At 49.5% G+C, this 13,574-nt stretch overlaps 1 protein-coding gene across 2 annotated transcripts in view; it reads left to right on the plus strand.

Moving 5' to 3' along the window:
- The window catches only part of DHX37 (DEAH-box helicase 37), a 218,764-nt gene that overhangs the window by 78,823 nt on the left and 126,367 nt on the right, over nucleotides 1–13,574 (plus strand). For both annotated transcript variants that reach the window (XM_075322468.1, XM_075322461.1), the window contains exons 9-10: nucleotides 2,028–2,141; nucleotides 2,271–2,372. In XM_075322468.1, coding sequence (XP_075178583.1) covers nucleotides 2,028–2,141; nucleotides 2,271–2,372 — 216 coding nt within the window. The remainder of the gene's footprint in view (nucleotides 1–2,027; nucleotides 2,142–2,270; nucleotides 2,373–13,574) is intronic.

Consider the following 13,574-nt stretch of genomic DNA (forward strand, 5'->3'; position numbering starts at 1 on the left):
TAGCCGGCCGGACACGAAAAAGCCGGCGAGACTACGATCAGCTGATGCGTCAGGTGACTGCATCAGGTGATCCACCGCCAGGTCCTGCAAGCAAGGTCCTGCCCCGGGGAGACTGCACACAGGCAGAGCGGCGGGACCGGGAGGAGATGGGAGCGGGCATGGCACCGGGACCCTGCGGACAGGTGAGTATATATGACATTTTTTTTTTTTCTACTGTTCACTTTGATTTTCGCCGCTGCCTCGACCTCCCGCCCAGACATGGCGCCGCACGGAGCTGACATGCACAGGACGGGAGGTGGAAGCAGCAGTGGCGGTACCGGGAGGATTCACGCTTCTGTGTTTACCAACAGAAGGAATCCTCTTCCTGTACACGTCACTGTAGTACCCACCCCTTGCGTTTATAGCTGCGTTTTTAGTCATAGAAACGCGGCTATATGCATTTTTCATTGCGTTTTTAACATCTCATTGAATTCAATGGGTGAAAAACGCAGTGAAAAACGCAGAAATAATTGACATGCTGCGTTTTTGTGGTCACCACAAAAACGCAGCTAAAAAAAAACGCTGTGTGCGGACAGCACTTATGAAAACCCATTGACATTGCTGGGGAAGCAATGTCACTGCGTTTTCAGCACAAAAACGCGGTAAAAAACGCCGCTAAAAACGCGGCAAAAACGCCTAGTGCGCACAAGGCCTTACATGAGGTGCTGACTCTGTATGGCAGCTAGTACTTCCTGGGTATGGGGCAGGCTCAGCTCGAGACCTCTCTATAAATAGTCACCCATTGTGTAGGGGTTAAGAATGATTCCAAGGAATTATGCTAGTGAATGAAATGGATAATGCAAATTACAACTGAATTTTCGCAAATCACAAAACTAGCAGTACATTTGTAAGGACGTACAGTGAACCTCGGTTTACGAGTAACTTGGTGTGCGAGTATTTCGCTATACGAGTAAAGCTTGCTGTAAATGTGTAACTCCGTTTATGAGCAAGCTTTGCTGTACGAGCAAATACTCAAAGCACACACTTCCGGTTCCATACTTTCACCGCGCTCTGACCCGCTCTTGCAGTCCGCACAAACACACATGATATGCTCACCTTATCTTCCGTTCCATTGCCGGCCTCCCGCTTCTTGCAGTCCACCGGTACAGGTTGTGTTTCGGGTAACCATCGCGACGATGGAGGAACTTCCGCTTTTAGCCGCTTCTCAAAGGCAGCGCGCTGACCAATCAGAGGCAAGAGACTCATGCCTTTGACGTCAGCGCGCTAGCAGCGGAAGCTACAGCATCGGTCGCGATGGTTACCCGATACACATCCTGTACCGGCGAACTACAAGATCCAGGAGGCCAGCGAGGGAACGGAAGGTAAGGTGAGCATAGTGTGTGTGTGTGTGTGTGTGTGTGTGTGTGTGTGTGTGTGTGTGTAATGGCACAATAGGGGACCAGGATGGGACATTGCACAAGTTGTGGAACGCATTGTCTGAGTTTGCATTATTTCCGATGGGAAATTTTGCTTTGCTAGATGAGTAACTTGGTTAAGAAGCACACTCCCAGAACAGATTGGTCTCGTAAACCAAGGTTCCACTGTACTTTGGGAGAGAGCATGAAATTAGGAAGAGGTACAGTGGAGGAGCAGTAGTGCGCATGTATGACCACCACTCCTATAGGCAGTGTATGAAACAGTGGTTGCGCATGTTCACTTAATATGGGACCCCTGTTCCTATGATCATCGGTGTCAGCAATCTGAACCCCAGAGATCAAACGCTTATCTTGTGCATAGGTGATATATGTGGTTCATGAAAACCCACTTTACCTATATAGGGAGGTTTATGAAAACTAGAGCAAAAAGATAGTGGAAACCCATTAATTTCCAGATCTTCCTTTTTTTCTTAAAGGCTTTAGAAAAATAACAGTTTTAATCTCACTGGAAAGTCTACTTTTCATCTGTTTATGGCATATCCTATTTGTAGGCCACGAAAGCCTATGATGGGAGCACTCCAGTAATTCTTAGATCTTTTATTTTATTTGTAGGATTTCTTGCTTACGAGGTACCGAGTAATAATTATAGATGAAGCTCATGAGCGGAGTGTCTACACTGACATTTTAATTGGACTTCTATCTCGCATTGTCCCTCTTCGGGAAAAGGTTTGTTTATATTTTATATCTCACTTGACCTTTCAACTTTCTTTTTTTTACCCTAGATTACATGTTCTGTTATACATGACTATATGTAATGTAATCAGTAAGAGAACATTATCTGCATTTCTTTTTCAGAAAGGACTCCCATTAAAGTTGATTATCATGTCGGCTACTCTGCGTATCGAGGACTTCACTGAAAACAAACGATTGTTCCCTATTGCTCCTCCAGTGATTAAGGTGAACAGGGCATAAACTATATTATGGCTGAGATATGTATTCCCATGACGATTGTATGCCTATATGTAAAGGACAACTTATTATTTTTTATTTTTTTTTTATCAAAATGACTTTGAGAGATTCACATAACAATGAAACATTTATCCGATCTTATGAACTTAGGAGAATTTAAAGAAAAAAGAGCAAATAAGGATCTTGGCACAATACATGTGGAAGGGCATTTATTCCCACCCCAACTCCTCCCCCCCTCTTGTTTGGCAAGCACACCAATAGAAACACATATACAGTTATAAACCAATGTTACAATACTTTAAATATATTGGGATTGTCCCCAAAAGAATCAAAGGATTATCCTAGAATTGACAAATTGAAAATGACATCCCTTGCAAGATCTTCAGGTACCACAGTTGGGCATCCGGTCTCCCCACTGCTTCCCAATCTTGGCTGGTGCTCGCCTCTTAATGCAGGCCTTTTTTTCAATTACGATAGTATTGTTTAAGCACTGTACCTCTTCCTCTTTTGTAGGTGGACTACTCGACAGTCAATGTTTAGCAATAGACTTTCTCGTGTGGTATAAAATGTAACTTATGGCCAGATGTATTGGGAGAGGGACCTATTGTTTCCCACATACCCTAAGATGCAAGATATGGAATTCATAACTAGGTGAATGTTAAATACAGGGCGCTTTACACGCTACAATATATCTTACGATGTGTCGACGGGGTCACATCGTAAGTTTCATAGTTTTTAAGGTTGAAGGGAGACTCTAGAGAGTCCATTTAGTTCAGGGGTCTCAAACACGCGGCCCCCGGGCCGCATGCGGCCCGCCAGTCTGATTTATGCGGCCCGCAGACACACAGTGCAGAACACTTGATATTTGCCCTCCACTGCCTCCAGTCATTTAGCGGTAGACAGCCGCACTTTCAAATTGCAGCCGCGGCCGGCCGCACTTCCGCATTGGAGAAGCCGCCAGGGAGAAGCAATCAAATGCGGAGTTCAATCAGATGTCACGGTAAAGCAATCGACCGCGGCGTTCAACTCGAGCTCAGCAGAGCGACCCGAGCAGCGCTGACGTCAGCTTCTTTGCCGGCGGGTGCAGCAGAAGGAACAAGAGCATAGGGCACGTTAGAACGTACGTGTGTGTGTGTGTGTGTGTGTGTGTGTGTGTGTGTATGATGATGATGATGATGGCTGGGTAAAACAGACACAGAAAAAGACTTGGGTGTATGGGTGTATGGTAAACTTCACTTTAGTGGACAGTGTCAGGCAGCTGCTGACAGGGCTAATAAAATAATGGGATGTATTAAAAGAGGTATAAGTGTTCATGAAAAAAATATAGTTCTACCTCTGTACAAGTCACTAGTGCGACCGCACTTAGAATACTGTGTACAATTCTGGTCACCGATATATAAGAAGGACATAGCTGAACTGGAGAGGGTGCAGAGAAGAGCGACCAAGATTATTAGAGGAATGGGTGGGCTGCAATACCAAGACAGGTTATTAAACTTGGGGTTATTTAGTTTGGAAAAACGAAGGCTTAGGGGGGATCTAATCACAATGTATAAATATATGAGGGGACAGTACAGAGACCTTTCCAAAGATCTTTTTACACCTAGGCCTGCGACTGGAACACGGGGGCATCCGCTACGTCTTGAGGAAAGAAGGTTTAATCATAATCACAGACGAGGATTCTTTACTGTACGAGCAGTGAGACTGTGGAACTCTCTGCCGCATGATGTTGCAATGAGTGATTCACTACTAACATTTAAGCAGAGCCTGGATGCCTTTCTTGAAAAATTTAATATTACCTGTTATGTATATTAGATTTTATGACAGGGTATTAATCCAGGGAACTAGTCTGATTGCCGGATGTGGAGTCAGGAAGGAATTTTTTTCCCCATTGGAACTTGTTTGGCACATTGGGGGGTTTTTTGCCTTCCTCTGGATCAACATGTTAGGCTACGGGTTGAACTAGATGGACTTAGAGTCTCCCTTCAACCTTAAAAACTATGATACTATGATATGATACTATGGCTGTATGTGTGTGTGTGTGTGTGTGTGTGTGTGTGTGTGTGTGTGTGTGTGTGTGTGTGTGTGTGTGTGTGTGCGATGGCTGTGTGTGTGTGTGTATATGATGATGATGGCTGTGTGTGGATGATGATGATGATGATGGCTGTGTGTGTTGATGGTGATGATGGCTGTATGTGTCTGTGGATGATGATAGCTGTGTGTGTGGAGGATGATGATGATGATGGCTGTATGTGTGTGTGGATGATGATGATGGCTGTGTTGATAATGAGGAGGATGATGATAGCGGTGGTGGCTGTGTGTGACTGATGATGGTGGCTGTGTGCGACTGATGATGATGATGTCGGTGGTGGCTGTGTGTGACTGATGTGTGACTGATGATGATGGCGGTGGTGGCTGTGTGCGGCTGATGGCGATGGTGGCTGTGTGCGACTGATGATGATGATAGCGGTGGTGGCTGTGTGCCACTGATAATGATGATGGTGGTGGTGGCTGTGTGTGACTGATCATGATGATGTCAGTGGTGGCTGTGTGCGACTGATGATGATGATGATGGCGGTAGTGGCTGTTTGTGACTGATGATGGTGATGGTGGCTGTGTGCGACTGATGATGATGGCAGTGGTGGCTGTGTGTGACTGATGATGGCGCTGGTGGCTGTTTGCGACTGATGATGATGATGATGGCGGTGGTGGCTGTGTGTGACTGATGATGATCGTGGTGGTGGCTGTTTGTGAGTGACGATGATGATGATGGCTGTGTATGATGATGATGTTGGCTGTGTGTGTGTGTGTGTGTGTGTGTGTGTGTGTGTGTATATATAATGATGATGATGATGATTGCCATGTGTGTTTGTATGATGATGATGGTGGCCGTGTGTGTATGATGATGATAAAAATGATTTTGATGATGATGGTGACTGGAAGACCGGAAAATGTTACTTTCAGTCTCAGCCTTCTTGTCGGTCTGGACAGACGCTCATCTGTTCAGAGCGATGAAGCTGAGCTGACATTGACTTTGGACTACGTCAGAGGGAAGCTTTTTTTTTTCTAAAAAAAGATGGGAGTCCCTAAATGTGTTTTTTGTTTAATTTCTAATAAAAATATTTTTCTCTGTGTTGTGTTTTTTTACTGTTTACTAAAAATTCATGGTGGTCACATCTAATTTGACATGACACCATGAATTTCGGGTTTACTACCAGCTGAGAATACAAAGCTGGTATTAACCCCATTATTACCCAGCGTGCCACTGCCACCAGGGACGCTGGAAGAGCCAGGTAAAGCACCTGGAAATGGCGCTGTGATGAATGCGCCATTTCCAGGGGCGGTTGTGGGCTGCGGGGGGCTCAAAATGCTTGGGCCTTACCACGCTGAGAATCCCAGCCCTCAGCTGTCTGGTTTTACCTGGCTGGTGATCAAAATATGGCGGGAGCCCACGCATTTTTTTCCCCATTATTTAATTAAAAAAAAATTGGGCTTCCCTATATTTTGATTGCCTGCTAAGTAAAAGCCAGGCAGCTGGGGGTGGCAGCCCGTAGCTGTCCGCTTTATCTGCTCTGAGAATCAAAAATACTGCGGAGCTCTATGTCATTTTTTTAATGCTGTGACAGAGAATGAGTGTCTGTGCTTGGCTGTTGGAATAACCTGGAATCTGCTTATACATTTTGATGCTGATGCCAATCACAGATGCCCACTCTCTTTGACAAATAAATAATATAAAAAAATGACGTTTTGCTTCACGGTATTTTTGATTCTCAGCGCATACCAATGTAGCATTGTTATAATAGTTGAAATAATTAATTAACAATTATATTGTATTGTATTAAATTTGAAAGGAATGCGGCCCTCTGCCTTAAATTTTTTTTATGTGCGGCCCACTTACTCTGACGAGTTGGAGACCCCTGATCTAGTTCAACCCGTAGCCTAACAGTGACGCACAAGTGACGCACATCCGGCATCGTAAGTTACATTGTAGCATGTAACAGCTACGTGCGATTGCGATTGAACGGTAAAACGTTCATCGCATGCACGTTGTTCAATTCCTTAAAATTGAACGTCAGGTTGTTCATCGTACCCGGGGTAGCTCACATCGCAGTGTGTGACACCCCGGCAACAATGAACAGCAGCTTACCTGCGTCCCGCGGCTCCCGACGGCTATGCGGAAGGGAGGAGGTGGGCGGGATGTTTACGTCCCGCTCATCTCCGCCCCTCCTCTTCTATTGGCCGGCTGCCGCGTGACGTCGATGTGACGCCAAACGTCTTTCCCACTCCAGGAAGTGGATGTTCGCCGCCCACATCGAGGTCGTATGGACGGGTAAGTACGTGTGACGGGGGTTACTAGTATGTGCGACACGTTCAACAAATTGAATGTGCCGCACATACGATGGGGGCGGGTACGATCGCATACGATATCGTATGCTGGATCGTATGGTGTAAAGCAGGCTTACCTTTCCGACCAGCCTACACTGTCGCACTGTCCTACACTGTCCTAAAATCCCTTGAGTCTGGAACATGTATCAGTTCTGGCCTCTCTTCAATACATCTTGGACATGTCGTCCTTCCTGAGGTTCATTTTTAGCACAATCTTTGGAGTTCTGTAAGCTCTGTGAATGAGAAATAGCTGTGATCTCCTTTGTGCCACAATTTTCGGCACCTTTCCTAGAGTCTCCATGATATCCTGCCAGTTTCTGAGAAGATGCAGCCCACCTCTTTCCCAACAGGACCTAGTCCCGGCCGTAGGCTCCACCCAGAATCTTGGGTAGCAAAGCTTTGTACATTAAAGAGATTTGGCCTCGCTGCTTGAGCTTGAACATGTTAATCCAGAAGCCCATTGGAAGATACAGTAAGAGTCGATCCTTGATAAAGATTGATGGGTTGATGAGGCACATGAGAATACCTTTTGCGTCTGAGAATTTTTCCCTCCAAATCAGTCTCTCCTTTCAAATAAGGCAACCAAAAGGTGATAAAACATTACTTCCCTCCGGAAATCTCTCTATATGGATTACAGATATTATTAAAATCTCCCAGAATTACCAGGCATGTATCCAGCCATTTCGCTATTTCTTTATCGTTCCTTTGGGAGACCCAGACCTTGGGTGTTTAGCTTCTGCCTCCGGAGGACACACAAAGTACTACACCTAAAAGTGTAGCTCCTCCCTCTGAGCTTATACACCCCCTGGTGAGCCAGTCACAGCCAGTTTATCGCTTTGTGTTCAGGAGGCATACATCCACACATGCATTCTCATATGATTTTTTCTTTTTTTTTTGGAAAGAGATTGAAGAAGTGCGGGTCCACGTCTGGACCCCCGGCATGTCCCTTCTCACCCCACTGTGTCGGTGGTGTTGTAAGGTTGATTTCCAAGGCTGGAGCCTTACATGCCGTGCTCCTTCACCATCCCTCCTGGGCTCTGGCTTGAAGTGGGAGCCAGCGCGGTCTCCATGCCTGGCAGGAGACCGGTCTCCATCCACAGCCCTTTAGGACTCTGCTGGACCGGAGCACTCATCCCCAGGGACCTGGCCCTGCGTCTCAGCAGCTAAGTACCTGAGACGTTCATATGTTGGGGGTCCCTGTTCTTTATTGTATGGGGAGAGTGTGCTTACTGTATTTATTTTGGCATTTCCGGCGGGTTCTCTAGCTTTCGCCCGAGAACGGCGCCGATGGTGCCTGCGCGTCGGCCTAGTTGCTCAAATTTAGGCTTTGCCGGGGCCTAGTTTCTGTTACCTGCCCTCACATGTCACTCATGCAGAGGGACAGGCACGGCTCCTCCCGGCGGCCGTCCTGCACAGGGGAGGGACACTCCCCACTGCTGGAGCGTGTCTCCTCCCCTGCAGGTCTCTATGGCCCTCCAGATCCCGCTTTCCTACAGGAACGCCCCCAAGTCCCGCCCCCTCTCTTCGCTCCGGCGGCCATTTTCTTAGGCAGAGTTCATTCTGTGCTGGGCCATCCTGCACTCTGCATCCCTGCTGAGGTGCTGTGCATTGGGGGTCCGGGCTTCGGGATCTGGAGGGCACACAACACCGCTTCCAGCGGTCTGGTAAGCCACAGCCGGTCTCTGGTTGTGGACCTCGGTATATTCTCCCTGGGGTTCATTCTCTGCAAAGCCCCCACTCCAGCAGCATGTCTCACACAAGGAGCAAGGCTCCAAAGCTTTATACTGTATGCGCTGCATGTAAGCTCCTGCTGCCTGAACCGAGCACCTATCCACATTGTGATGTCTGCTCTAACTTGGCGGTGCCACAGCCTGGAGTCTCACCCCCAGTGGTCTCTCAGGCTGCTTCTGCACCTGTGGCTGAACCCCCGGCCTGGGTAGAGTCCTTCTCTAGGTCTATCTCCCAGTCTTTTGCTGAGTCCATGGGACTTCTGTCCAGGACTTTGATGAATATGCATCAGCCCCCTTCACAGGGTGCCTCTAATGCTCTTGCTAAGGGTCCTTTAGGATCCCTATCATCTGACCTCCGTCCACCGGAGCTCACAGAGGATTCATCATCAGGGCCCAGACCCCGTCCTCCTAAGAGGAGGCGCAGGGTTTCCTCTCCCTCCTCATCCCGCGGCTCTGATTCAAGAGCTGACTCGCAGGATGAGGAGGATGCCTTTACAGGGGGCTCGGAGGCTAACTCCATGTACCCCATTGATCTTTCCGAGGGTGACTCAGATCTTAGTGACTTGATTGCTTCCATTAATTCTGTACTGGATCTCAATCCGCCAGTATCAGAGGAGCAACCCTCTCTGGCAGAAAAGCACCAGTTTACCTCGTCTAAGAGAGTAAAGAGTGTGTTCTTTAACCACTCCAGTTTTCAGACCGCTGTGACCAAACCCAGGGCCTGTCCTGACAAACGCTTCCCAAAGCGTTGTTCTGATGACCGTTTTCCCTTTCCACCTGAGGTGGTCAAGGAGTGGGCTCACTCCCCAAAGGTAGACCCTCCGGTGTCTAGGCTCTCAGCCCGGACCGTTGTGTCGGTGGCTGATGGCACCTCCCTTAAGGATTCCACTGACCGTCAGATTGACCTTCTGGCCAAATCCGTGTATGAAGCGGCGGGGGCCGCGTTTTCCCCAACTTTTGCAGCAGTGTGGGCTCTCAAAACCATCTCTGCTTCTCTAGAGGAGATGCATTCCCTCACCAGGGAATCTATGCCCGAGATGGTTGCCTTAACTTCTCAAGCTTCAGCTTTTTCATCTTATGCCATGTCTGCCATGCTAGAGGCTTCTCACCGCACTGCCGTGGCTTCGGCTAATTCCCTCGTTATCCGGAGGATCTTGTGGCTTCGAGAGTGGAAGGCAGATGCTTCTTCCAAGAAGTACCTTGCTGGGCTCCCTTTTGCTGGTTCCCGGCTGTTCGGTGAACAGCTGGATGAAATTATTAAGGAAGCTACTGGCGGGAAGAGTACTTCCATGCCACAAACCAAGACAAGGAAACCCGCCCAGGGTAGGAATCAGTCGAGGTTTCGCTCCTTTCGTTCCTCCAACTGGTCGTCTTCTAAGCCCTTCGCCTCGTCCGCTAACTCAGCTAAGGACCAGAAATCCAACTGGCGCCCAAAAGCGCGTCCACAGAAGACTGCAGGAGGTTCTGCCACTAAGGCAGCCTCCTCGTGACTCTGCCCGCTCCAGCAACGTCCTTAGTCGGTGGCAGGCTCTCCCACTTTGGCGACGCTTGGTTTCAACAAGTCTCCGATCAGTGGGTGAGAGATATCATCTCTCATGTCTACAGGATAGAATTCTCTTCCAGCCCGCCAAACTGAATTTTTTCTCTCAACTCCCCCCTGCTCCAAGGCCGCCGCCTTCTCACAGGCCGTGGCAGCCTTGCAGGCCAACAGAGTAATTGTACCAGTTCCCGCCCGGGAACGGTTCAGAGGTTTTACTCAAACCTCTTCCTAGTTCCCAAAAAGGACGGTACCTTCCGGCCCATCCTGGATCTCAAGCTTCTCAACAAGCATGTTCGGGTGTGGCATTTTCGCATGGAGTCTCTGCGATCAGTCATTGCCTCAATGACCCAAGGAGATTTCCTGGCGTCCATCGACATCAGAGATGCCTATCTACATGTGCCAATTGCAGTTTCACACCAGCGTTGGCTACGTTTTGCAATAGGAGAAGATCATTTCCAATTCGTGGCTCTCCCCTTCGGGTTAGCCACGGCTCCTCTGGTATTCACCAAGGTCATGGCAGCAGTGATTGCGGTTCTGCACCTCCAGGGGTTGGCAGTGCTCCCTTACCTGGACGACCTTCTAGTCAAGGCTCCATCTAGCGCAGACTGTCAGCGGAGTGTCTCGCTCACTCTCGCCGCTCTAGCCCAATTCGGGTGGCTTGTCAATCTTCCCAAATCCACTCTGACTCCGACCCAGAGTCTCACGTACCTAGGGATGCAGTTCGAGACTTTGCCGGCACTTGTGAAGTTGCCCTTAATCAAACAGCAGTCACTCCAGCTGGCGGTGCGCTCTCTCCTAAGGCCCCGCCGTTATACCCTCAGGCGTCTGATGCAGGTGCTGGGTCAAATGGTGGCGTCCATGGAGGCTGTTCCCTTTGCCCAGTTCCATCTGCGCCCCCTGCAGCTGGACATTCTCCGCTGTTGGGAGAAGCGGCCTTCCTCCTTACACAAGTTAGTGGCTCTGTCGCCACGGACCAGGAGCGCTCTTCAGTGGTGGCTTCGGCCTCTCTCCCTGTCCCAAGGGCGCTTCTTCCTGGCCCCGTCCTGGGTGATTCTCACCACGGATGCCAGTCTATCCGGCTGGGGAGCGGTATGTCTCCACCCCAGAGCGCAGGGCACTTGGACTCCGTCCGAGTCAGCCCTTTCAATCAATGTGCTGGAAACCAGAGCCGTGCTTCTAGCTCTCCTAGTATTTCACCACCTGTTGGCGGGCAGGCACATTCGAGTCCAGTCAGACAACGCGACAGCGGTTGCCTACATCAATCATCAAGGCGGGACACGCAGCCGCCTGGCAATGATGGAGGTACAACGCATTCTTCAATGGGCGGAGGACTCCAGGTCCACCATATCCGCAGTCCACATCCCAGGCGTGGAGAACTGGGAGGCAGATTATCTCAGCCGTCAAAGCGTGGACGGTGGCGAGTGGTCCCTGCACCCGGCAGTGTTTCAGTCAATCTGCCGCAAATGGGGCACTCCGGACGTGGACCTAATGGCATCCCGTCACAACAACAAAGTTCCTGTTTACGTGGCTCGCTCCCACGATCCTCAGGCTTTCGCCGCGGACGCTCTGGTTCAGGAATGGTCTCAGTTTCGTCTGTCCTACGTGTTTCCCCCTCTAGCTCTTTTGCCCAGAGTTCTGCGCAAGATCAGAATGGATGGCCGTCGAGTCATCCTCATTGCACCGGACTGGCCCAGGCGAGCTTGGTATCCGGACCTGCTCAAATTGTCCATAGAGATGCCGTGGCATCTCCCGGACCGTCCAGACCTACTCTCGCAAGGTCCGTTTTTCCGCCCGAATTCTGCGGCTCTCAAATTGACGGCGAGGCTCTTGAGTCCTGGATTTTGACGGCTTCTGGTATTCCTCCTGAAGTCATCTCCACTATGACTCGGGCCCGCAAGTCTTCCTCCGCTAAGAGCTATCACAGGACTTGGAAAATTTTCCTGTCCTGGTGTCGCTCTACCGGCCATCCTCCTTGGCCATTCTCCTTGCCGACCCTTCTGTCTTTTCTATAGTCCGGTCTGCAGCTAGGACTGTCCCTCAACTCTCTCAAGGGACAAGTTTCAGCTCTGTCAGTTCTGTTCCAGCGGCGTCTCGCTCGGCTGGCTCAGGTCCGCACCTTCATGCAAGGCGCGTCTCACATCATCCCGCCTTACCGGCGGCCCTTGGATCCCTGGGACCTTAACTTGGTTCTCACGGTCTTGCAGAAACCCCCCTTTGAGCCTCTTAGGGAGGTTTCTTTGTATCGTCTTTCACAGAAAGTGGCCTTTCTGGTTGCCATAACTTCTCTCAGGAGAGTCTCTGATTTGGCTGCACTCTCTTCGGAGTCACCTTTTTTGGTTTTTCATCAAGACAAGGTAGTTCTCCGTCCGACTCCGGACTTTCTTCCTAAGGTCTCTCCCTTCCACCTTAACCAGGACATTACCTTACCTTCCTTCTGTCCGGGCCCCTGTTCATCGCTTTGAAAAAGCGCTGCATACTCTAGATCTGGTGCGTGCTCTCCGGATCTATGTGTCTCGCACTGCTGCGCTTAGGCGGTGCACCTCTCTTTTTGTGCTAACCACAGGTCGGCGCAAGGGCCTCTCTGCTTCTAAGCCGACCTTAGCCCGTTGGATTAGGTCGACCATTTCGGACGCCTACCAGAGTACTCAGGTGCCTCCCCCGCCGAAGATCAAAGCACACTCGACCAGAGCTGTCGGTGCCTCTTGGGCTTTTAGGCACCAGGCTACGGCTCAACAAGTCTGTCAGGCTGCCACTTGGACTAGCCTGCATACCTTCTCGAAGTACTACCAAGTGCATGGTCATGCTTCGGCAGATGCGAGCTTGGGCAGATGCATCCTTCAGGCGGCTGTCGCCCATTTGTGAAGTTAGGTTCTGCCTACTTCTTAGTTTTTCTGTTTATTTCCCACCCAGGGACTGCTTTGGAACGTCCCAAGGTCTGGGTCTCCCAAAGGAACGATAAAGAAAAAGAGAATTTTGTTTACTTACCGTAAATTCTTTTTCTTATAGTTCCGTCTTGGGAGACCCAGCACCCTCCCTGTTGCCTGTTGGCAATTTCCTTGTTCCGCGTGTTATCACCGGCTGTTGTCGTGGACAGAGTCTCCGGTTGTTCCGGCTCTTGCTCTGTTCTACTTGTGGGTGGCTATTCTCCTTCAGCTTTTGCACTAAACTGGATGTGACTGGCTCACCAGGGGGTGTATAAGCTCAGAGGGAGGAGCTACACTTTTAAGTGTAGTACTTTGTGTGTCCTCCGGAGGCAGAAGCTAAACACTCAAGGTCTGGGTCTCCCAAGACGGAACTATAAAAAAAAGAATTTACGGTAAGTAAACAAAATTCTCTTTTCTTTATCGTTCCTATGGGAGACCCAGACCATGGGTGTATAGCTACTGCCCCCGGAGGACACACAAAGTTACTACACTCAAAAACGTGTAGCTCCTCCCTCCTAGCATATACACCCCCTGCTAGCCAGATCTAGCCAGTTTCTTGCTTTGTGTCAGGAGGATCACACACACACATGCATCCTTTTTTGATTTTTCATTT

Source organism: Anomaloglossus baeobatrachus, chromosome 1 (genome assembly GCF_048569485.1).
Source record: "Anomaloglossus baeobatrachus isolate aAnoBae1 chromosome 1, aAnoBae1.hap1, whole genome shotgun sequence".
Lineage (NCBI taxonomy): Eukaryota > Metazoa > Chordata > Amphibia > Anura > Aromobatidae > Anomaloglossus > Anomaloglossus baeobatrachus.